This window comes from Monopterus albus, unplaced genomic scaffold, assembly GCF_001952655.1.
Source record: "Monopterus albus unplaced genomic scaffold, M_albus_1.0 scaffold40.1, whole genome shotgun sequence".
Classification (NCBI taxonomy): Eukaryota; Metazoa; Chordata; class Actinopteri; order Synbranchiformes; family Synbranchidae; genus Monopterus; species Monopterus albus.
In genome coordinates this window covers 1,410,617-1,436,011 of record NW_018127920.1, presented here as the reverse complement: position 1 = coordinate 1,436,011, position 25,395 = coordinate 1,410,617, and the positions used below count along the sequence as shown (strand labels likewise).

Below are 25,395 nucleotides of genomic sequence, written 5' to 3'. Positions count from 1 at the left end.
TGCCAGGTTAAAAGGGTGGAGGGTGGAGGGTGAGGTGATGGGAGATAGGGAGACAGGGGGAGCCGGATCTCACCAGACCTCCTGGACAGGTTCCCTGCCACTGTAGAGGAGGAGAAGGGCAGACGATGGATAAGAACTGCCTGAGCAGTGCAGAAACCTTGACATGCTAAAACACACGTCCTGCTGCCAGTGTGTCAGCTTTACAAAGTTCAGAAACATCTAAGATAGCCACAACTGTGAGACTATCAAGTCTATGCTGTTTACAATAAACACTCCAGGCCAGACTGGATGAACATCTGAACATCCAAAGATGAACTCTGCTCAGAGTTTTGCCATTCAGTGATTAGCCTGATCCAACCCAGCAGAGAGAAACACAAGTAAAGAGCACACAACAGTGACATGAGGAAATGATAACGCCCAAGAAATACCAGAAGCTGACAGTATAAGACACAAAGCCACACTACACCTACCCTACTTGACTGTGCACAGGTATGTGTGGGCACAGCAGTATAGGCCAGCACCCCTGCCTAATTAAATAAATAACAGGCTGGTTTTAAATTCCTGTTTGCCTGTCAAGCAGAGAGAGCTCTGCTCAGCTTGCCAAAACTGCTGTATAATGAGAACGCAACCCTGACAACACCATCACCTTCACAATGCACTGGTGTGTTTATAATGGGCGTTTACCATCAGTGAAGGTATGACAGATACTATCAATGATGGCAAATGCAGAAACTGCAGTTTTGACCTCTCTTACTGTGACAATCGAAAAAGCCCCCCCACCCCCACTTTGTGAAAGTGCAGTACTAAATGGCTTAAAACTTAAACAACTTTGTTTACCTACTCATAGTGGAAAGTTAAAATACAGCTGTGGTTCAAAGTAAAACACATTAAGGATGTGCTGTGGCCATTGTTTTAAGCACATCCACTCGCACAGTACAGTGCACAGTAAGTTAGTGTCTATTTTATTTCAAGCTGTGGTCTGCAAACAGGGTTGATATTAGGCAGCATTTTATCAAATTCAAATCATAAATGACTAAAATGGATCTGTGATCAGCTTTTGTGAGCTGAGAAGACAGAAACTGTCTTAGGAGATTCTCCTAAACCTGCTTTGACAGGAGAAGAGTCACCACTCTGATGCCTTTTCGAACTACAAACCCACAGTCCATCAGTGGTGTTACAGAGACGGAGTGAGGTCTCGCTCTCTCCCCTCACAAACCATCTTTGGCTCAGTAGTTGCAGATAGCACATCAACTTGATAGCTGCCAAAAGATCCATGTTATCTGTTAATATTATTTGTTGTAGTCTGATCAATGAAACAAGAATGGAGGAGCGGTTTAAAACTACCTTGACTTATAAAAACAAACGGTGTCAGTGTGCTGTTCACAAGCAGCATCAGCTGATGCCAGATCTCAGAAGATCAAGAGTTGTTGATTTGCCTGTAGCTGGAAATGGTTAGAGTCATCTCAAAGACTTTAGATATTCATCGGTCCACAGGTAGACATACCGTCTATAAATAGAGACGATTAAGTACTGTGGCTACGCTCCATAGAAGTGGGCACCCAGCCAAGTTCACTCCAAAGGCACAACACAATGCTCAGGACAGGTTGCCAGTCTATCACAGGGCTAACCTGTAGACATTCTCAAACTCACTCCTAGGGGCAATTCAGAGTCACCAATCAACCTAAGCTGCATATCTTTGGACTGTGGGAGGAAGCCGGAGTACCCAGAGACAACCCACACAGGCACATGCAACCCCCGCAGAGAAAGGCTCTGGGTCGGCCCGGGCTTGAACCTGGAACCTTCTTGGTGTGAAGGGACAGCGCTAAGAACCGTGCCGCTGTGTTGCCCATGGAGGGAGCCATTTGTCTCCAAAAACAACACTGCGGCATGCCTGAAGTTTGCCAAAGACCACGTTGACACTCTACAACACTACTGGGAAAATGTCTTGTGGACAGGTGAAACAAAGGTAGAATTGTTTGGGAAGAGCCCAAAGCACTACGTAGGGCGTAAAAAGAGAACTGCGAACCAACATGAAAACATCATCCCAACAGTGAAGTATTGGGGAGGAAGCATCATGATGTGGGGCTGCTTTGCTATTTCTGGATCTGGACCTCTTGCCACTGCGGAGAGGAAAATAAATTCCCAAGTTTATCAAGGTATCCTACAGGATAATGTCAGGGTGGCTGTCAGCAAGCTGAAGCTCAGAACAATCTGGGTGATGCAGCAGAACAATGAGCCTAAACATTGGAGTAAATCTACTACAGAATGGTTTCAGAGACACAAAGTCCACCTTTTGGAGTGGCCTAGTCAGAGCCAAGACCTCAACCCAGTAGAGACTCATTCTGTTACCTAGTGTGAACTGTAAACAGCCTCAGCAGAATCTAGACACAGTCTGGATGTATATGGATAAGAGAAACTAGTTGTGAACAGGAGAGGAGCTTGAACAGAGACAAACAGGACGGGTCAATTACAGTGATAGTGACTAAGAGTCTGAGCTTCTGCAGCTTGATAATCCTCAGTGTTTACCTGCAGTGATGCTTCCTGGTGGCGAGCCAGAACATGCTCTCACAGCCGTAACACTGGGCTGCCAAGTGATCAGGGTACCAGCGAGTGACCTATAATGCAGAGGACATCAGTTTACAGCTCCTGGCTACAGATTTGCTCATTCACAAACATCAACTGCTATTTCTGAAGTCTATAAATACCAGCTCAAAACAAACAGCCATTGCTTTGAGAGCTTTTTTCTTTCCATCCTTAATAAATCAGTTCAGAGTACCCCAGCAGCTCACCTCCATGTCCTGTGTGTTCACCTGCTCCCAGCTGGTCTCAGAAAAGAGCTCTGTGCTGCAGCGTGACAAACAGTTGGGGTCTAGGTTGTACTCTGAATCTGTCATCGAGGTCTGCACAAAGGAGACAGAATCAAGCTCACTTTAACCAACAAATGCTAAGGAATCATCTGAGTGCAGTTACAACTGATCAGTTACATCCAGGTCAGGGTGTTTCATTAAAAACCTACTGCAGTATCTTACCACTTCATCTCCCATGTCTCCGTTGATCCTATGTGAGTTGATGTGCTGCTGATTCTCCAGGCGGCACCAGAGCTCCTGCACCTGCTTCTTCAGAGTCTCCACTTCCATCTGATGCCCTGCCTCGATCTGCCTCAGCCTCTGCTGGATGGCGTCTGTGTGCAGCGTCAGTCCATCATCGTCCAGGTGGCTGCGGGACGGCTGCTCCGGGCTGTTGGCGGCCCGGCCCAGTGAGGCAAGGCACCAGCGGTAATGGGAGCAGCTGCCCCGCTGGGGGAGGACTAGGGAGTTACAGCTCGCTAGAGACACCTGTCGACTCAGAGGGGCCCGCTCCCCATTCCCTTTGACACAGTGTGGACCCCCACAGGGCTCACCATAGGAGCTTTCACCGTTACAAAGTCCGTCCCTGCTGAGGTCAGCACTGGCAGACTGAAAGGCACTGACAGAGGGTCGCTTGGTGCCCCCATTTAAAGTTCTGATAAAGCCGAGTTCGCCTGTCTCCAGTCCTCTCTCTTTCCTGGAGAAGGGCAGCTCGCTCCTGCCGTCACTACAGGGCTGACAACTGAGGCAAACAGGAGGCTGTGCTGGTAGCTCCAACCTGCTGCAGGCCTCTTCAGTTAAAGTCTCTGTGGAGCTTTCCATCAGGGAGGCCCTCTTATCCACTAGCTCCACCAGCTCAGAGACACAGCGGTCAGATTCAGAGTCACGGCGGGTCTCCTGATCCACACCTGGCTCTTCAGATGACATGTCCACAAAGCCATTAGTTAGAGTTCTATGGGCTGCAGGCTGCTGTGGCTCACTGGCTCCAAGTGCAAGTAGCTCTTGTACAGAAGCGTTTTCAACATCCTGCTTCACCAGATTCTCTGGTGTCTGAGTCACCTCAGCTGCCTGTTGATCCAGCTCCTCTGCCTTTTGTTTGGCCTGAGCTGGCGACTTCCCATCCTCCTCAGATTCCATTACACCATTTTCCAGATGGTGACCATTAACAAATGCTTCTCTGTGCATCTCAGTCCCATTGACCTTCACACACTGATCCTCCTCCCCAACTTTTGCTTGTTGCTTCAGCTCTATGTCAACATTGTTAAAGACATGACTGACAGCAGTACTTCCCTCTTTCTGATCTGCTCCTGCCTCCTCCTTTGTGGCTTCCTGGAGAATGTTCTCCATTTGGCCCTCGGCCACACCTACTGCCACAGAAAGCTCAGCCTCCTCTGCTTCCTCACCAACTGATGCCGGATTCACAGAGGCTCCCCGCCCAAGCTCAGTTTGTAAGTCCTGGGGCTGTGGGCTGTCATCCAGCTCAGAGTCCATGCCATCTGCGTAAACCAAAACTCCATTAGGCCGCACCTCCTGATCCTGGTACCCCCCTCCCTCAGGCCCCGCTGCCACGTTGAGCTCCAGGGAGCGCCGGTGGTCCTGCCACTTCTCATTCAGACTTGGGTCACTGGAGCGACGGTTTGGAGCCAGTGAGCTTCCCAGCTCACATGCACTGGGCAAGTTGTCAAAGGAGCGAGTCTTCGTACGTCTGACCAGGAAACAACGGAAGCATTATGCACAGAAACAACATTTCATTACATAATAATTTCTCAGTGTGTCTGATACTTTATGATTCAGTCTGAAGATGCACATAAACATCACAAAATGTTTAACAAATCAATCGCATGTCAGCCTCATAAAACAAAAAAGGAAGCATTCATACTTGGTCTAACACACAGCTAAGCTGCAATAAACATTATCAAAATTGAAATGAAACTACTTCCTGGTGTTATTCCATCATGGTATGACTATCATGTGGCATGAGATAAGCAAAGCATTCAACAGTATCTATGACTGGGCCAGAGCAGAACAAAGTATCCATGCAGATGAGTTGTAAAGCCAGGCCTCTCCGGCTGTGGGAGTTCTTGGCCTGTGGTGACCTTACATGATGAAGGAAGGGGGTAGGCTGCCAGCGCACCAGACTCACCTGCCCAGGGGCGCATCCTCTGGGTTGACACCGGGCCCAGGGTAGGGGGCACAGGAATCATCGGAAGGGGTGGTGGGGGAAGAGCTGGGCAGGTACACAGCCGTCCACAGCATCAGATTGCGCACATGACACACTGGGTGGAGAACCTGCAACAACAGCTGTAAACTTACCTCAGGACATAATCAGAGGAGAAAATGACAACAGCAACATTCACCCAAGAAAAAATGATATGACAAGAACCTGTGGAGCTCTGAAAACATGTTAGGTAGAAAACATTCATGGCCATCACACACACACACACACACACACACAAATGCAAGCACCATAACAACAGTGACCACAAAAATGCAATTGTAAGAAGGTTGCAAAAAGGCTCATTTGAGCCCTTAATTAACAATAAATCTGAAGACACATTATGAAATACATGGCTCAGGGGCTAATCTTTCCCATAATGTATCTGAAGACTTTTCTGTGCGGAAATGCAGGATTTGGAAACCATAGCCTGCTTTCCAAATTAATTACACCGACACATTTTCAGACAGATTTAACATTTCTCATGTTGGACTTTAGTCTGCTTTGTCATTTGTACAAATCTTTTTGAACATGCTTAAGGTGTTCAGTTAGATCAATTATTTTAAAGTTTCATCAGAAACAAAACTAGCAGTACTCCACTTCCTAAAGGACATGCAGGGACAGACAGTGGACATACAATCTCGGAGTGTGAGGAGTACAGCATGTTCCTCAGAGCGCGGTTGGCTGGTCTGAGCAGCGACCACACCGAGCAGGTCCTCTCCTGAACATGGCGGTCCTTCCTCTCTTTGCCACTGTTACACAGGAAGGTGCCAAACAGACAGGAGTAGGTGTGCTGCACCAGCTTTACCTGTACACACATACACATGGACGTGTAGAGACTTGCATACACACCTCAGGTACAATAATAAAAATGACAGGGGTTTCCTCATACGACTCGTGAGCACACCCAGACTGCAACTGCATATCAGTGGCTCACAATTAAAAGCTGAACATGAATACAGGAAGACAGATTTGCAATCATAGTGTTAGATTTCCACCACCAACACGCACCAGAAAAGCCTCATTAAACTCAAAGGAGCATGGGAACTGCCTCTGCAGTTGGTGAACACAGTCCAGCCACTGCAGGAAGACGGGACAGCGCTCATTCAAATCTTCAGAGTTTTCTCCATGGCCGCAGCGATCTGCAAACTTATGGCCAAAGTCCAGCCACTCAGTTTCCACCAAAACCTGGAAGCCCTGCACAAAGATGTCACAAGATCTTACAGATATTCTGACAAAAACTTTGGAAAAAATGTTGACTCACTCAAATATCAAAAGTGGGAAAACAGGAGTCTTCATCTGTACCTCAGTAGTGCGGTAGTAGGGGTCAAGCAGCAGCTTGGACAAAGCAACGATCTGAGGTGTGCGGTCCCAACCATCAGAGCAATGCACCAGGACGGGCCTGTGGTCCCTGTCCACAGCATTGACCACCAGCAGTGCTGCCTTCAATAGCAGAGAGAGGTGCTGCAGCCATTTTGTGCTCTCCAGTGCAGACAGCCAGCTGCAGGCACACAGAGAGGAACAGAGCAATAAAAAAATAAAAATAAAAAAATCAGAAGGACCAATACATAGCATGGCCCAGTTTCACATACATACTGCATCATTTATAGCCTCAGCTGCTTTGCACAACCAAGACGTGTATCATGTCTTTTTCATGGCCACACAATTAAAAAGTAGCAGAATTACAACATGCAAGGGGACAAAATAAATAATAAATCTCTGTAAAAGCATGCAAAGAGAGCACTGTAAACGTTGTATAAACATAATGCATATTTAAGCAAATCTGTTGTTTTTAAGCAACTGTTTCAAGCAAACAAGTGCTGAGAAACCCACTGTGCACCACCTGCTCAGGACCACACAACAGACAGACAAAGTTAAAGACAAGCTGGTGAACCCAGTGAAGAGAGATCTTTTTCTCAAGAGTTGGCAGAGATTGAATTGAAGTGTTGAAAGCAGAACAAATGTAAGAGCTGCATTAGTCAGGTGTCCAGAAGCATGATTCTAAATGAATGACATTGTACTTCACGCTTCAATTATGAGTAAATGTTTCACTTGTCCTCTCTTATCTGGGTTATTATTCTAAGCACTATGGAGTCTGACACAGGCAGCCTTGTGACAGCAAAAATCATTGTCAGCATAGTGCTACATAATACTTGACAAGCAAAACAAAACTGAAAATTTGAGAAATCTTTACACCCTGCTGTTTTGCATAAACAAGGTCATAAAGGCAGCTGTTTTTATCTTCTGATTTGATCTCCTAACCACTTTCAACAACGCTCACTCAAGCCAGAGTTATTCAACTCCACATCATTGTGGCATCAAGTCTGGGAGTGCAGATGGAAAGAGATCTCCACTTGGGGTTGACCCAGACTTTCTAAATCAGGCTCAGTTCTAAAGCCAAGGCCAAAGCACAGCTGTGATTACTAGTTACTTACAGTTACTACAACAAAGTTTGAGAGCTTGGGGTTTAATAGTTTTTGACTGCAGTACTGTGGAGTTATGACCAGAAGAAGGTGGAAGCACTGTTGGAGGCATAGAAACACTCACTTAGCTGGATCAGGCATCTGAGTACAGAGGAAACGCAGAGACTGGAAGCTCTTACGGATAGAGTGGATGTTGGCCATGCCCATAAACACCACCTCACAATTGGGATAGTACTCTGGAACAGGAGAAAAACAAGGGTTAAAACATGAGAAAACAAAAACTGGTGGCAGCTTAAACTTTAATACAGAGAACAGCCAGAAAACAGAATACAGCCACTGAATCCACAGCACAGAGTGACCTAAATCTGCTTGTAACCAGGGACTGAGCTGAGAGGACCTACCTGGGCACTCGCTGCCTCCACCCTTGGCCCTGTTAGCTACGGCTGCGGCGTAGGACCTGGCATCCAGAATCAGTAACTTGTGGGGCTGGGTGGCTAACGTCTCCACCTCTGAGCTGTTTGTCATGGATGATTCTGATACATACACAAAACATATCACACTTACAACTGTGAACTTCAGGTTGCATGAAACTTGGGCTGGGTTGGGGTGGAGTTGCAGTTGAGATATTATCACAATCAAAAGTCCAAGTACTATAACAATTAACATGGATGTGTAGTGTCCAGGCGCATCCCAATCTGTTTGACATACAAAGTTACTGTGCTCTGTGTGTGAGTCTGCTGATTCAGACAAGTCATGACAGGTCAGATTGTAGCACAGCGTCTGCTACAAATACATGCACATTGCAAGTCCTCAGCTTGAAGAGCTGTGTGTGGAGTGTGTGTTCAGATTGAAGTGTGTGTCTGTGGGTGGATACATTATGTCAGTGTGTGAGTGAGAGGGTGCAAGAAACTCAGTGCAAGTTCTTACCAAAGTCAGTATCAGGCAGGTCTGTGCCGTTGGTGTAGCTTCCATTGAGAAGGTGTTTGCAGGAGCTGCTGTCCACGGCGCAGGCTTTGGCAATGGACTGGACCAAGTGCTCATCATCAGCGTTCCTCCAGCCCCACCAGCTGACCTCTGGCTGGCCACAGCGGGCAATCACAGCCCCTGTGTTCAGGTGTCTATGTGAGTGAGGGGTTAGACACAACACAAAAATACAGTCAGTCCACTGCCTTCAGGGAAAAAAATGGCTGTTCATTTAATCTGGGCTATAATGTTATTTACAGGATAAAGTACTATTTACTGCTACAGCGTGCACTGAAAGTACAAAGATACAGGCTATGTTATGGATAAGAGAGAACTTATCCATTATCTATTTCCCTCGCACAACACTTTTTTTTTTTTTTTTAAATCAGTAGAGTTACATATAACATTTATTTGCATTATCCACAAACATGACCATTATTTTTTGGTTAATATATTAATTGCTACAATTTCCTAAAGTCCAAGTTGACTTATTCAAATAGCGTGCTTTGTCTCATCAACAGTCCAAAACACACATGTATTTAGTTTAGTAAGATGTAATACTAAATCTAATTTCAGAAGCTTGATCCAGTGAAGCCCATCCACCCATAATTAAAGGTGCCTACCCTGTCAGGGTCAGGGGGGGGCGGAGCCAATCCCAGCTAACACTGGACAAGAGGTGGGGGTAGACACTGGACAGACAACTGCTCATACCTATGGGCAATTTATGTGAGGGGACAGTGCTAACCCCTTCACCACTGTGCCACCCCTTTCTTAAGAACAACATGAGAAATTATAAAAATTATCAAACGTTTTTTCTAATTTGTGATTCAATGCACATTACCGTGTACGATTCGATGAAACCATGATACAATTAAAAATTCAAAGACAACTATGTATGACTAGCTGTGGAATACTTTTGCTTTATTCCTCATTTCCCCTTATTTCTAGCACTAGTTTGATTAAAGAGACTGAGCTTCTGGTTTAAAGAGCTAAGGGAGAAATAAACCAACCAACCTATAAACCACAGCAGGAAACCTCTTCCAGGAGCGAAAGGCTGCCACATTTTCCAACTCCTTGTCAGTGATCCAGGCGGGCACCAGGAGCTGCTGAGGATAACTGGGGCAAAGCCTGGCAGAACAGAGGGAGAGAGAGAGCAACAACGAAACACTGAGAGAGGCAGGAGAGGTAGGGCTGTGATGGCTTAACTAAACTCTCTGTCTACAGACACCTAATCCTGGGATGGGCCCTTATCTACAACAGAGCACAGCGCCACTGGAGTATAATAACACAACCACCCAGTGTCTACACACACACACACACACAATGACTTGTGCTGTATGCCAATGAAAGCAAAGGACGAAGCTGGGAGTGATGGAAATCAACACAGCAGCAGGTTATGTATTGTGAATGAAAGCTGCTAGTACCTGAACTTGCTGTTGATGTCTGATATTCTCCAAGCATTTTGAGTGTCAAACTCCATTCTCTCCACCTCGTTCTTGAACCAGGAGGTCACGTGTTCACCTACAGAGAGAGCAGAGATGTCCGATAAGACCAGAGCAGAGGTTCTGTTGGGGTTATGTGTGGACATGGGAGATACAGTAGAGTACCTGGCCTGCACAGCTCGCCGTGCTGCTCCTTCTCTCCGGCGTACACATCCATGCACCAGGCGTGGAAGGCAAAGGAGAAGAGATCCTCCAGGCGAGAGGGAGGGCGCACTGCCACATTCAGGCGTTTCAACCATTCCTGACATTGCTCAAAGGTGGAGAACTGACACCTGGGAATCAGATGTAAAAGCCAATGTTACACCTTAACCAGATGACAAAATACTGTGAGGGCACAAGGAGGTACTGAGAAACCTTTTGAAAGGTTCTATCATCTTTATCTCCTTGTTTGGCGATTTTGCTGATTTTTGATTAGTAGTTGATTTGATTATCTTTGCTGATATTTACATTTGAATTTGTTTTAAATACAGAAATTTGACAATTCCTACTCCAAGTTGCAAAAAAAAAATAAAATAATAATAATACAAACACAAATTCCAATTGGTAAACAGCAAAGCAGAGGGGCATGGATCTTTTTACCTTCAATTATTTTAATGTTACAGCCATATTTAATAGCTTACCTGCATCATTAACTCTCTCTCTCTGGTTCAAATACAGTAAACACAGTGACGTAAAGAGCTTGCGCTGACATTTTTGTCGGGTTGAGTCAAAGCCCGGTTAGATGTAAATTCTGTGACAATGATCAGCACAAACTTGTCATGTGGTTTCTTGTTGGGTTGAATGTGGTGAAGCCACTCTGGTGGTTCTGGCCATTCTGGGCTCATCTTGGTCAAACATATAGTCCATGGCTCTACCTGTCTGTTATCATGTTATGTTTAAATATTGCCAGAGCAACATTAAGTCTGGCATGTCTGTGAGAAAAGTCAAAATAAAGTGGTGATGTTTAGCTGTAATTGTTATTTGATGTCACCTGCTCACTTCACACAGACCATCACAATTTTCTACAACTAGATACAGAAGAAATGCGATTCCAAACCAAGTTTCTATTCCTTTAACAAACAGGGGGCCTAACAGTTGGAATGACTTGTAGAAGTATGTCACCAGTCATACCTGACAACTTTGCAGTCCTTACAGGTGACATGAAGCTGGAACATATCCCGACACTCTACGCTCTCTATGAGCTGAAGAGGGACCTGCAGATCAAAAAAGGAGCATCAAACCCACATCCACCTAAACTCTGAAGGACACATTTAAATTAGCATCTCAGCCATTCTCACAAATGAAAGCTAACACATGCTCAACACTAATCCTGCAACAGGATGCCTGAGAAAGGGTATACCAAAAATGTACTAACCAAACACATGCAGTCAGTACAAGTAGTGTAGTAGGCACCAACTGATTAGTGGCGGTCAACACAGTGATGCCTTCATGCCAAGAAACCAACATGCGGCAACATTACATTTTTATTTCTAATATTTTACTATATGAACCAAACCACTTAAGCTAAAAGTTCACAAGTCATACAGATTACTTGTGCAGGTACATTTCAATTACTTTTTCACATCACATCTCCCCAAGCTCTATAATTATAAATAATCCTCTTAAAGTCTGCATATAGCTATGGTCTTATCTTTTATAGGCAAATGCCATCTAAAGTATAAGTGTCATGTGCTCACAATTTAAGAGCATACTTTGAATACTGCAGGGAAATACCTATGCTGCTTTTGCTTAGCTCTGTTAATTAGTGTCACTACAGTAAGAGCACTTTGCAGCAGTGCAGAGGGCTTTAATAAGAGGTGTGGCTCAAGCTGCTGTTCACACACAGTCCAGAGTCATGCACGATTGACAGTCGGTCATCAGCAGCTCAAGCTCCCAATACAAGTGCAATGACAGAGTTACTGCCTGGTGATGTATTAAAAGGTTGGCAGCTTGAATGTTTTGTCTGGAGTTTATCCAAGACTATTTTTTTCATTGCATCTACTTTAATCCAGCTCCTGGTGTTAAACAGGATGAACAAGCAGGATTCTACTCCTCTACGCACCAGCTGGTTAACAGACAGGCAAACACAAATCATACAGTCAAGTCACCCACACACCACACTGTGCAGTTCTGGTGGTACTTACTGACACCTCACAACAACAACTCTATCCAAAACAAAACAGAGAGAACAATAATGAAATGGATGCATGTTGATTTTTTTTTTTTAGCTGTTTTCTGTCTTTGCTGAGGTGCCATCGCAGCATATTCCGGACGTTCGAGTATCCTGCTACCACGATTTAATTCCTGTCCCCTAATCTATATCCCTAATCTGGCTACCATCAAAATTCCTGGGCAGCTTATTAACAGGCTTTCACACAATTCCAGCACCTACCACCCTGATTTGTTGGCTCTGACAACTCTGCCATGTGTTGCAGATGCCTCGTCAACCCCTTCCAAATGTGTGTGTGGAGAACACTGGCCCTGTCTGATGTGAGCACTGAGGGATGGCCTGTGAGCCTGTAACCCTGTAACCAGAGGCTCACTGATGTCCATTTAAACCCAACAACATGTGACTGACATGGAATCAGTTCGATGGATACATTCACCAGAACCACTGAAAAAATACATATTAAACCTAAATTAATCAATGACATATGATTATACAGTAGAGAGTAGTTCATTAAATATAAATTATTACAACCTTTCTAAAATAGCTAAACTAATTGTGGCCTAAACGTTTTGCACTGTTCTGTGGTGCATGCTGGCCAAAGAACTGTGCACTGTAGCGCAATGCAAACAGTCTGTGTAAAGGCAGATTGTGGAGACATTTTAATTATTCACGATCTTTTATCGTCACATCACACACTCCTACTGGTGATATTCTATTTTCTTTATTGTTAATAAATCCCTTAAAAAGCCCAAAAAAGTACAATGTGTTAATGTGTGTCTTTCCCTGACTTCCCTCGCCCCAACCCTTGCCTATGTGCATGGAAGACAAGTCTTAAAAACAGGACATAAATATATGCTTTCATTTTCTAAAAGGTTAGAACTTTTTCCAAAACATGTGGGAACTAGTGTTTACCAAGCATTACCCAAACTGGAGTAAATAGCTGTTTAGGACCATTACAGCTGCAGATGTTGTGCACTAGTGTAGTGTATGTGGGACTGCCTGTTGGTTTTGTTCTTTTCATTGGATTTGTTGGCAATAATATAAATATAAAATTATATTAGAGGATACACCTGGATATGGCGTATCCTTTAATATAATGAGATGATGATAGTTTTTAAAATAAGGATAACTATAAGTGTTTTTTCTGCAGCACATGATTTGTCATTGCACAAAATTTCAGTTCTCACATGTCAGCAGCAGAGCAGGTTTGTGATCTGAACCCAGCATATCATTTTCCTAAGGCATTTTGGGAACAATTTCATCAACAAATTAGGGAAATCTGTTATTAAAAGTGTTCAAAGAATTGTATGTCACTGGACTGTGAGATATTACACTGTACAAACAATGTACTCTTGAAGTACAAAGCTGTTTAGTTCACAAGATACAGAACATACATATAAATGTTTGTTTGTTTTTTTTATATACAGCATGATTGTACATTGTAATGAGTCATATTTTTGTAAACTGGAACCAGTCTAGTAACAGTATAAAAGACAGTGCAGAAAACATCGTGCAGTGGCAAAAGGAGACTGTTTTAAAAAGTGACCACACTTGGTCACAATGCTATTCTCTCTCTTAACATGGTGAAAAGAGAAGAGAGAGGGCACGACTGTTATGCATCCCCTCTGGAACCACTACAACCATGGCAACTGCAAGTACAGAGAGAAAGCAGAGCGGCCAGGCAAGTGTAGAAACAAGAGGTGTTGAAGAGTCACGTGGCACTGCTGCCAGTGCAGATCAGCTCTAATGGCCTGGTCACTACAGTGCTGGCTACAGTGTCCCCGGCTCTATCCATTCACAAAACACTAATACCGTCACACAGCCTCAAGTAGAAACAATGAGGCTCATTCTTCGGGCATTCTGATCTGCGTGAAAAACATTCTCTAATCATGTTTAAAGCTCATCACTCACTTTTCAGAAATACTTACATTGACAACGGACTCTTTGAACTTGATGTGTAGGCGGTAGTTGGACACAGCAGTGATGGCATCCTCTGCTCTCCCCACATATTCTGTGAACTCCCCGTGCAGTTCAGGAAAGGGCACCTAGCAACAGCAGGAGATAAAACATTTGAAACCAACTGCAGCACCACATACAATAGATCACCAGTGATATTATGCATATTATTATACTTCACTAGATACATCAGGACTATTTTGCAATGTCTGTCCATGTGCTGACCATTTTACCACATCAGATATGCAAAATCAAATGCTTCACTGATACAAACTCACTTTCTTTCCACAGCAAAAACCTTTCCCCATAACCAACTGGTGAATTTACTATAGAACAATGGGACCCAAGAACTCGCCTGTTGTTCTCATTTCTGTTTTTGGAACATGCTTCCCATTTTAAAAAGGACTCTTTGACAAATCAATCATTTTAGCGGGCTACAGTGTTTGCAGTTAACACGCACTACTTGTTGAAATGCAAGCTTTTAAATTTACACACCTGCAACAAGCTGACTGAATACCTACCAACACAATGTTAAGTATAAATAGGAAAACAAAGACCACATGGAATGACCAAACAACCAATGACAAGTGCTGGACTTGTAGCTTCTTAAAGCAGGCGATTAAAGGCTCATCATTATGCTTGTTTCTCAACATAGAATGTAAAATAAGCTTCCTTTTTTCCAGATTATAGGGATTCAGATAGCACTTTTGACACTTTGCTTCAACACTGGTCAAACTGACAATGAACTTGGTGTCAAGGTGGTTCTGTGACTGATTACAGAACTGACTGGCTAACTGGGATTTTTACAGCACAAGATAAGCAACAACCCCCTCACCTGCATGTTCTCCTCCTCCAGGATGGGGGACTTCTTGGGGAAGATCTGATTGGCCTGGATGCACTCCAAGCTGTGCTGCCCCTCCTCCTCCTGCAGAGAAAATATTCACTGAATTAGTATCAATTTTAACAACCACAACCTTCTTTCAGTCTCATATTTTGCTTGGTTTTCTAGTTTTAATATGGCTTTTGAAATGTTTGTCCATAGAATGCTGGCCAAGTATTCCTTATTTATCACATTACTACTGTCACACACTTATGTACAGTGGCATGCATTCTCTGCTTTGACTGCACAGCTGTGCCACAGACACTGTCTGGGGGGCCTTGCACAAGACCACCTTATGGGGTCTACACGCTATGCACGTCACTACACACGGCCTCTCCGGCCATGTGTGTGCAAGCCACAACAATCAATGTGTATGTATTAGTAGCACAAGGCTTTGCAGAGTTCCCACTGCACTTCAACTGTGTAGATGGAATGAAATTCTAAAGGAGGAGGAAGAAGAGGAGTTGCTGTGTTTGTGGTATTTACTGCATGCCAGAGAACCAAGGTGATGGTCTGTTTGTCATCTAAACTGGATGAGAAGAAAACATGGAGAGCTCATTTAACTCGTAAAACAGATTCACCCCAAAGATCACAAGATGCACTTCAAGTATTTTCATATGTCTGAAGATAGCTCTGAGGATTTACTTCATCAAATCAAGCCATTAGTTAAGGATGCCGGCACACATAGTATTCATGTGGTTCTAATGTAGCATTGAGGTCACATGGTACTACAGAGCCAAGGACCTATGCAACCTCATGGGCAGAGTTTCAGTGAAAATATGTATATACAGGGGGTTTTGATTGAGCGCAGAGGGTTTGCAGAACCCTCGATGACAAGCATGCAGCCCACTTCGGTAGTAGTTTTTGAGGGAAAAAAAAAAGAGTGTTAGACCGCATTCACACTGATTTCACTCTCATCCAGCTGAATGAGGGAAGCTGCTGATGCAGTGAGGACTAGCACTACAGGGCCCACCACTAAAATGACACAGCATCATGCAGTGTATTGGGTTCAAGTTCTTCTGCAATGTAACATCATCTGGCAAGGCGGTGCATTGGCCAGTCACATACAAGCAAGCATGCAATTTTGGTGGGTTGCGTGAATACTGTCTTTCTACTGTTTACCTTAAGATCACCACAACCAAAAATGAAACAGCTGTTGTAAAATCCTGTTTGTGAGGGTTACACACTGCTGTGCTCTTTTGGCTTAATGAACTTAAACACATAAGTTCTTCCAACTAAATATTCCGAATCGTACTTCATGAAACACTATACCCTGACTCACGCAAACCCCTACGTTTTTTTTTTGTGCAGAGTAAAATGCCTGTGTGATTACAGCCATACTCGTTTCACTTGGCCTTGGTTTGGTTTTTCTGGCCACAGCACCAGGTGAGTGACTTTCACATTATTTGGAGATGACAGAAGTGTCACAACTCTCATTGTGACACAGAGCTGGCTTATAACCACCCTTTTCAGTGCTGTATTTATGCTGCACTGTGTGGTTGTCTTCTCCTTCCCACACACACGACAACATTTAACACTGGCTAATTTACTATAATCATGCCTTGTACAGCAAGCCATGCTATTACAGATGCCAGTAGCATACAGGGCTCTTAAACTGAAAACATGGACATTAATCTACACAAGACACCAAAAAGAAAGGAGAATCCAAATCAAATTTTTAGTCGGCTGGACATTTTTATTAAGAGCACTTTTCATCAGCAGTCTGTAGGCTTTCTTTGAGATTGAAGATTTTAGGTTACCAGTTATGTGCAAGATGAACATATTTCACTGAGGAGACCCATCAGCAGAGCCATGGATTTTAATTTGAGGGCAATTTGGTGAAAGAAAATATGCTGATGAGATCAACAGGAATCTGTGGTCTCTGTTTGGTCAGGAGGAGATTTTAGTCTGAACATTGTGCAAAGAAATATTTAGGTGTTCAAAAGTGATAGCAGGCAACGGACAGTGGGATTCTGTGGGATGCTGGCCCAGCATGAGCCGAGCTGATACACGGAGTCACCACAGCTGGAGGAGCAGTGTGCTGAGGACAGCCAGGAGGCAGCTGCCACACAGCAGCATGCCAAGAACACGCAGTTCAAAAGGCAATGCATCCAGTCCAGTGGTTATGTTGTGATGCAACCATACACCAAAAAACCTTGGACAACTTTTGACAATGCTGCATCTGACATAAAAGCCTACATCCTGGTAAACATGGTTGATTAATTAAAAATCAATCAAGAGTTTCCAATTCTACACCGAGGCCACACAACAGACAGCGGACACTGTCCAAAGCATGCACAAAGTGAAAATACTCTACCATGGCCCCTGTGAAGGAGTGTGGGTCACCTGACAAGAACGTCCGGCCCGGAACAGTCTGTACAAGAAGAAAACAGAAAGTTCACAAGTTCTTCTGACAGGAAGCATGTAAATCAGATATGTTATCTCTATGGCACTGGCATCCTCCTTGTACACTGAGTCTTCTAGCATTTTAAAGTCAGGTTTCTCATACATTTCAAATTAAAATTATTGTAAAATATGGAGCATCATTTAGAGAAACAGAATTCGCAATCATTATATTATACTGGTTAATCTGAATCTCACTATCAGCACTAATCTCAGGTCAATTACAGGCATAGTCAAAGAGACAGAGAGAATTAATACAAGTTTGTGGTTTTTAAGATATCCAAAGGAACTAAACTTGGCTGGATTTGTTTAGACTGCATATGAACACATTTTCAAGGGGCTCACAAGAAAGAAGAATCCAGGGAGTGGCTGGGTTTTAAAAGCTGGTGGTGACCTTGTGTACAAGCATCGGGAAGTGTAAATACTTTCTCGGGGAATCAGTCTAGGCAACAAACCAATTGTAGCCTGTGACTGACCAGGAAACTGTGAGCCCCTGGTTGGGCAGTCATGTTCAGCATGAGCAATAACAAATCAATTCAACATGAAATGGCACTAGAGGGGAAAGCTTGGTTAGCAACAGCAGGATTGCAGCCTTGAGTAAAGCTTGTATCCAGTTAGTTATATCAAATGTCATATAGAAGAATAAAAGTGCAGGAGGCCACAATGTAAGAAATGGCAGATGGCTAAAAACATCACAAAATAAATAATGCGACATCTTTTAGACTTACCACAGATAATCAGTAATGGACAATGAGCAGTCCTGATGATCCTGCTTGGAAACTCTTACATACAAGACATGGAAATCTGTGGGAATGAAGGCAAACATGCAGCTAAATAATTAGCGAATGCTTTTGACCAACTTGTTTGTATTTTGCTAACAGCGGATTTGTTCACTGAGACATTCAAGCTACAAAAGCTCTTTTGATTCCTTTGCAAATATAGCTGTACTGGTGGTCACAGTGGCTTGCATGTGAGCTCAGCAATACCACTTAAATTGAGTCCTGGAATGGGAAAAAGCCAGCTAGATCCTGAAGCACTAAACAGCCTTGCCTGCATACAGACATGGCTCAGTCACATGACATAATCATCTAATGTTCATCTTCAGAAATACACCCAAACCATAAACCACATCGATTTCACTTCCACTATGTTTTGATGTTAATGCAAGTGAATGGAAAGTATGGCAGACACAATATTATAAAAGAAATTTTGGTAATGGTCAGACCACCCAGCAGTGGTTGGTTACCTGCCCAACTGGCTGGTTAAGCACATGTACAGCCAAACACTTCACAGCACTTGACTGGTGGGTTGGAATTAATTTTCTGCTAAATATAAAGTTAAAATGTCTGAAGAAATACCATTCACCGATCTTTACACAAGTGGTCTGTAACAATTCTTTTCAAAACAGACAACCTGTTAGGGATCTGGAAGTCTACAAGCCCACAAATAGTTGTAAAGGTCAGTACACTTGCACAGAGTGAAATCTGATCCGAGAAGGTGAATGAGCGGCTCAGGCCCTTAATACACCTTCTCGGGAAGATTTGAGATACCTAAAATGAGACAAAAATCCCAACACACCAACGGCAGGGAGGCCCCATTGCACCACCTTCTTGTTGACAGTGGTGTGAAACTGTGAAGGGAGGTCATAACTTCACTGACTGAGGAGTCCTGCTTCTACTGGTGGTGCTGCCCGATAAAGCATATCTGCCACACACACACATCTCTGTTTACTGCAGCGGGCTCATGACCCGTGGCTACGGTTCAGCCTGGCTCTGAATTCAGAGTCACACAGGGAGGGCTAAGCCCCTTACAGCCTTAACGTTACTCCTATCCCGTGACAGGGAACCATGCACCACAGGCTGTAACTTTACCGAGAAAGCAGCCTTAATCTCCAAGCTGATCTCAAATTTCAAAATGAAATATCGAGGCGATGAATTTCAATAACTGACAGTTGGCTTGACTACGTTGAAAACCAGGTAGCAATGACAGTGCACAGCAGCACTGAAAAGCGTTCAGGGTGACACATAAAGCATACACGTCGGCACTGTGACTGAAAGAATACATATTAAGCTATCTCACAGTTAGCATTAGGGCTTTGCAATAAAAACTAGCTAAGAGGACGGTGATATCTTAAGAAAGCTAGCTTTTGCTTACACAAACGTAATGTTGGTACTTCGATATAAGCTGGTCTTCTAAAATACCCATATAAACATGCCCATTACTTTGGATAATAGCTTAATCTTAATGCTAAGCTAAATGCTCTGCAACACAACATAATCAGTGTTAACTAAGCAGATACAAAAACTAAAGTCTTTAGCTAACGTCAATGATGCCAACAGGCTTGTCAGACATATAATTAAATACCCATGCCAACACTGGCCAAAAGTAACTATCGCAACACAACATAATCAGTGTTAACTAAACAGATACAAAAACTAAAGTCTGTAGCTAACGTCAATGATGCTAACAGGCTTGTCAGACAGATAATTAAATGCCCATGCCAACACTGGCCAAAAGCAACTATTAGCTAGCGGTAACACACCAACATTAACATCACTGCTGCTCTTCCTTCTTTTGGGTTTCCATTAAGCTAGATTTTCTGCAGCTAGCTAACGTCAATAGTTAACTACGAGTGGTAATGTTAAGTCGATATAGTAAATCATATATTGACGCTTAGTCCAAAGTTGATATTCAGACTGCAAGCAGCGAACATTTTACGTTAGTAGTAAGCGTGCTGTTTTGTATCAGTTTTAGCAGCTCTAACACAGACCAGACTGTCAGCTAACTAGCTACCTAGCATTAACTGGTCGAGCTACAGCAACTGTTTTGTTGTTATGAGATGGAGGGCGGACCCCAAAAGGAGGCCTCTGTCAAAACAGCGAGGAAACAACCACAGCCGGCGGACTCACCAGTGAAAGGAATTATGAGAAGTTAGAAGCCAAGTATTCATCCGAAGCCTGCGCAAGAACTAAGCAGCAAATAATTCTCGATCAAAAAAACGCTAGTCATATCTGAGCTGAGGCCAGCTTCACTGCGTCCCTTTCCAGCAAAGAACCGCCGTCGCCATCGCCGCGAATTCTCCAGCCCAACCTACGTTTGTGACGCCATTGCGTCATAGCAACGTGACGCCACGCGTCTTGGCAATGTTTTGTGAGGAGGAGGGGCTCAGGCACACCACGCGGTACTATCATTTAAACAGTAGGCCGTAGCTGCCCAAATAACTGATACCCTGTATGGTCTCTGCAATGGGCATAAATAATCGGAAAGCTACCAACAGTGTAGAAAGTACTAAATGTTCCAGACAGCATGGCTAGTATGCTGTAGATTCATATAGTACATATGACAGCTCTTTTACGAATTTGTTTGCATTTTTTATTTATTAATCTGTACTATTTATAAATGTGGCAAAAGGGTGGTCATTACTTTCCATAAAGAAATAAACACACAACACAGCAGAATCTTAAACAATTATGTATTGAATGATGGCTTACATATGCAAATTCGAAGACGCTTGGCATACTTTTGTCCATTCTTTATTAGCCTGACATGTGAGGCATCAGTCAGTTATTGAAGCCTGCAGGACACTTCTATTTATGGGCTGACTTTCAAGTGTATTTTTTTCTTTGTGACAAGCCCTCAGAATCAGTTGTAAATATTGTTTAATTTCTTAACAACTCTGAATGCAGTTATTCAAATTCGTTGACCAATTATCTTATTTAGTGACTAATGTCAATTATAAAATAAAACCATCTAAATAGGGCTAATATTAAAAAAGCTTAGCTTTTTTTTTCTGACCTGGGTGACAAAAAGCCCTACACCCCTCTTAGATCGCACATTACCACAAGGCATTTCTCCTGTGAGGATAATGCATGAGGTATATGATATGGCACAAAATAATCTTGATTTAAATATTGACTTGGAAATAATGTTTGCTGGGTTGTTTTTGGAGTCTGATTTGACTGAATTCATGATAACTTTGTGAGAGCCAATTTTATTAGCTGTAGCACGCATGGACTTCATCAATGTAAAAAGACTTCAAGTGCTGATTCAATGTCCTTGTGCCCAAAAAACCAACACAAAAACACAATCTATCCCTTGTCACTTGACCAGAATGGACTCGCATGCAAAACAATGAGATGAGCTTTACATAAAGATATAATGGTCTGGGTAAATACATTTCTTTTTCAGTCATATGTTCATGTTACCATGAAAGACAATGAAACTTCCATTTAAGAAATGCCACTTCTAATCATACCGTATATTATGCACAAAAATGGTGGTACGAAAACCAGAGAAAAATCTTCTGTGGCTCCTAGAGAAAACAAGAACAGTTTTTTAGAGAACAAAGTCTACTGGTCTCAGAAACACAACCCATTAGCCTCGTCCCGGTGGTTCCAATCTGCACTGTACTTTGACACATCTGTGTAATGAATTACAAAACAGCAACAACTCTCCGGCAAACCACTGCTTTCTGTGAAAGCTGCAATTCCCATATACATACAGTACAACTTTCACTGGTCCACTGAATATATAACAGATTCATTCTCTACACCACACACTGTTTTTCATAGCCATCACCACTGATGAGAGCAACTGTTTCAGTAAAGCTTTAAAAAGCAAGACTACCCTGAGAGAAGGTCTAAAATGTGGGCAAGCTTGCCAGACCAGAACTGGCTTGAATGGGTTTGGTTTATTAAATCTGTACACTCTATTTCAATATAGTCAGCACATTTTGTTCCAAGAATGTAAGATAGTAATGTTTTTTAGCAATTGTGTAATATATATCTCTACATAATACAATCCAAGTCCTCTGAACTATGTAGACATGTGCAAGTGTTTACTACCAACTTCAACGATACAGAAAAGGCAAAGACTTGTGGACACTAAGTTAAGATAATGTTGATATTTGAAATTTTCTTGAGTCCTCACAATTATCAAAATCTAAGTGCTGTAAGTAGTTCATACACGAGGTATTGTATATCTAGCTAACTGTTCTGAGTATAAAATAGAGGCAAAATACATAAAGAACATCTTGCAAGCATGACAAAGAAACTTCTACAGACACAATACACAAGTGGTCAAAGTTAATATGAGGGGATACCTGTAACCTTTTGTGTCCTTGAATATAGTGTACTTACAGAATGAATGTTTTCATGTTGATGAGAGGTCATGCTGTATGTATCATGCTCTCAGATTCTGTGAGCTTTAGCCCTAGTTATGGCCCAAGATCATCAAACTGCCCAGCAAAACACCATCTCAGTGCTTAGAGGTTGGAGGTGTTTCATCAAGTACAAGTTATTGTAGCTACAGTAAAAGACCCATTTTGAAAAAGTGCACTCAATCAGGAGGAGCATAATGCGCAAGAACTGTTAGCTCCCTGTCTATTCCAACAGTAGCAAATTCTTTGTAAAAGCTAGATGTCTGTCATTAAAACTGGGGTTTGATCTCTCTACGTGGAGGCATGATACCTGTACTTTACCTCCACTGATTTAAATAAGTGTGGGTCATGTTTATGTATAAGAATGAAATGCCTGGTCATAGCATGATGTGCATCAACATAATCGAGGTAAGCTAGGTGTCCTGTGTCTTGGCCCATTACAGTCTGAGAACCAGCGTCTTAGGAGAGTTAGAGAGGTAAGTCTGAAAGCAATCATGTAAACTGTGCTCATGAGTAGTGAATGTCTCATTTACTACCAGAAGCACAAGGGCCCTAAACTGTAAACCTCAAGGATTATTCAAAGAAAAAAGAAAACAAAACACTAAAAGTACTCTACTCAGTAGATTGAACCGTTTCCTTTTTTCTTATTTTTTTGCAGCGTTTTCAACTTTTTTTTTCTCTTGTTTTCGCTCAAGTATAATCACAGGTGACTAACTACAGAGGATAACAGGGTCAGGTGTGTACCATGCTACATCAGGTTTAGAGAGGGCTATTGCAGACAATTCTACAACATGTACAACCACATTTTATATGTGTGAGTTACAAATATTTCAAAACATATCACCAAGAAACTAAGTACATACAAGATGATGAATATTTAGAGTCTTAAAGGACTATCCCTCAGTCAGTAATAGGATTTCATGTTACTTGACTTAAACTGTCCAGTCTTACAGACAAAATCAGAAAAATTGCTATTCAAAAAGTAGCAAATTTGGTCAGTGTCTCTTCTCAAATAGTTATAGTGCTTTTAATGGCTTAAGACAAGGGTCTTTTTAATCTCACCCAGTGGCAATCTACAGGACTTCAGTGTACATTTTATGACACCATAGCTGCAAAAGTCTTCATGTCAAGTCCAGTAGGTTAAAATAACAGCTAGTGCTGTCACATAGATTTCAAAGTAGTATGCATTATCAAAAAACAAAACGAAACAAATACACATTTATAAACATTTTAAGTTAACTCTAAGTGTTCTCAGGGATTTCAGCCATATGTTCAGTTCTGTGTTCCTGTTTCCTGTGAGTTATCAGTCTTAGAGGACAGGCCTTCATGAGCCAGGCTCCATTCAAAGTCTTCAGGAAGCTTCTGTCTGAGACTCTCCAGTGTGCCGCGATGATCATCAGGACTAAATGCAAGTAAAAGGAGGCTTAAAACTCCCATTCCAGTGTTTCCTCTCGATTGGCTGCTCTCTCTAGCCTATGGATGATGTTATTAAGGTTGGCCATTTTCTCATTGCGTCTCTGAGTGCTTCTGTTGAGTTTGGGGCTTTGGAATGGAGGGATCTGGCCAGCGTCCAGGCTGTGATTGGTGCTTGTTGAGGGCGGGTTTGGCAGCGAAGGTGATATGGGTGCAGAGGATGAAGGGACAGGGGAGACTGACATCATGAGGCCAGGTGAAGATGCAGCAGAGGGGGAGTTCAGGGAGACCTCCAGGCTGCTACGGCAGGGCTCTGACGAAGCCTTGAAGCTGACCGGGTCAACAGGCGACTTTGTGGCATCTTCCCCCTCATGCCTGGACTGACTGGCTTTCTGGGGTCCATCTATGGAGACTGTGCCAGGGTAAAGCCTTTGAGCCTGGCTGTTTATCCCGTCTTCCTGTCTCAGGACCTGGCCAGCCAAGTGAGGCTCGCGGCAGCCAGTGATGGAGTCCTCATGCTGGTTTTTCATCTGGGGGAAAGGTGTTGCTGTGGAAAAACACTGAATTCTCGACTGTTTCATGGAACCCTCTCTTCCCTCCTCCCCACCGTCTTCCCTGTCTATTGCCTCCTGTTTGACATGAGGCAGTGCTGCGTTGGCGCCAAGAGGAAGGCTGGAGTGGATGTGTCCTGAGGGCTGCTGCAGCCTCCTCTCTTCTCCATCAGAGTGAGGGCTCTGCGTCCCTGAGGGGGAATAACTGTGGTGCCCAGCATCTGTGTCATTGTCTGGCAGACCCTCCATTAGCACCTCTCGTCGCATCCGGGACCTGCACACAAACACTGCTGTCACTTAAAGGCAAACACTGTGTCAAAATATTTCATTTTATAATTTACATTTCAGATTTTCAGTTGCATCAGTGACATGTCAGTGACATGTAGTAATGAAAACAACAGTAGCAGCCTTTAGTAAAGGTCATCAAACTGGCCTGTAGTTGTGGAACCAATAGATGACTGTTGGTTTTGAGGTTGAGCTGGGAAGCCAGCATCTCTATGGTGTTCTGAGAGGGGTAGGGCTCCTGGAGGTAAGCCTTCCTCAGGGCTTCTTCCTCCTCAGTTCCCAGCACCACCCGAGGCTTCTTTACCTGGCTGTAAGGGCACAGGTCCAGTGATGCCAAGGCAGGACTGACACACTCAGAACGAGTACTGGGTGAGTCGCTGTCTGAGCCGGTGCTCAGCAGCCCGTACCGCCTTTTCAGATAAGCTGGAGGGACAAGGGATATACAAAATACAAAAGATATACAAAATGCCAACACATTATCAAAGTTGCTGCCACAAATGTTACAATGTACACTCCAGGCCCCCACCTTTCTTCTCCATGGCCCTCAGCTTGTCTACATTGTGAGGATCATTGAGCCACAGCTGCATGCGGACAAATGGCTTCCTTCCTTTGAGGCTGAGTTTGTGCCAAGGTTTGGGCCTGGATAGCAAG

General features: G+C 43.4%; 2 protein-coding genes across 5 annotated transcripts in view; both read right to left on the bottom strand.

Moving 5' to 3' along the window:
- Positions 1 to 20,482, bottom strand: part of mtmr3 (myotubularin related protein 3) — a 22,921-nt gene extending 2,439 nt beyond the window's left edge. The window contains exons 1-21 of one of the 4 annotated variants that reach the window (XM_020599210.1): positions 19,880 to 20,120; positions 18,916 to 19,041; positions 18,066 to 18,141; positions 17,252 to 17,308; positions 14,890 to 14,979; positions 14,027 to 14,143; positions 11,060 to 11,142; positions 10,055 to 10,221; positions 9,872 to 9,968; positions 9,462 to 9,575; positions 8,412 to 8,602; positions 7,886 to 8,017; positions 7,609 to 7,720; positions 6,367 to 6,562; positions 6,073 to 6,258; positions 5,699 to 5,869; positions 4,990 to 5,135; positions 3,030 to 4,551; positions 2,790 to 2,900; positions 2,527 to 2,615; positions 74 to 100 (exon numbers count right to left, since the gene is read on the bottom strand). In XM_020599210.1, coding sequence (XP_020454866.1) covers positions 74 to 100; positions 2,527 to 2,615; positions 2,790 to 2,900; positions 3,030 to 4,551; positions 4,990 to 5,135; positions 5,699 to 5,869; positions 6,073 to 6,258; positions 6,367 to 6,562; positions 7,609 to 7,720; positions 7,886 to 8,017; positions 8,412 to 8,602; positions 9,462 to 9,575; positions 9,872 to 9,968; positions 10,055 to 10,221; positions 11,060 to 11,142; positions 14,027 to 14,143; positions 14,890 to 14,979; positions 17,252 to 17,254 — 3,554 coding nt within the window. In that variant the 5' untranslated portion in view covers positions 17,255 to 17,308; positions 18,066 to 18,141; positions 18,916 to 19,041; positions 19,880 to 20,120. Of the gene's footprint in view, positions 1 to 73; positions 101 to 2,526; positions 2,616 to 2,789; positions 2,901 to 3,029; positions 4,552 to 4,989; positions 5,136 to 5,698; positions 5,870 to 6,072; positions 6,259 to 6,366; positions 6,563 to 7,608; positions 7,721 to 7,885; positions 8,018 to 8,411; positions 8,603 to 9,461; positions 9,576 to 9,871; positions 9,969 to 10,054; positions 10,222 to 11,059; positions 11,143 to 14,026; positions 14,144 to 14,889; positions 14,980 to 17,251; positions 17,309 to 18,065; positions 18,142 to 18,915; positions 19,665 to 19,879; positions 20,121 to 20,246 lie in introns of those variants that run through there. The other 3 variants (XM_020599208.1, XM_020599209.1, XM_020599211.1) reach the window with 3 other exon arrangements.
- Positions 20,483 to 20,795: 313 nt separating this feature from the next.
- cux2b (cut-like homeobox 2b) overlaps positions 20,796 to 25,395 on the bottom strand; it is a gene marked incomplete at its 5' end in the record, with an annotated part of 8,320 nt that continues 3,720 nt past the window's right edge. Inside the window, 4 exon segments of the mRNA XM_020599123.1 lie at positions 20,796 to 24,733; positions 24,893 to 24,919; positions 24,921 to 25,167; positions 25,271 to 25,395. The exon segment at positions 25,271 to 25,395 is cut by the window's right edge and continues 24 nt beyond it. Coding sequence (XP_020454779.1) covers positions 23,920 to 24,733; positions 24,893 to 24,919; positions 24,921 to 25,167; positions 25,271 to 25,395 — 1,213 coding nt within the window.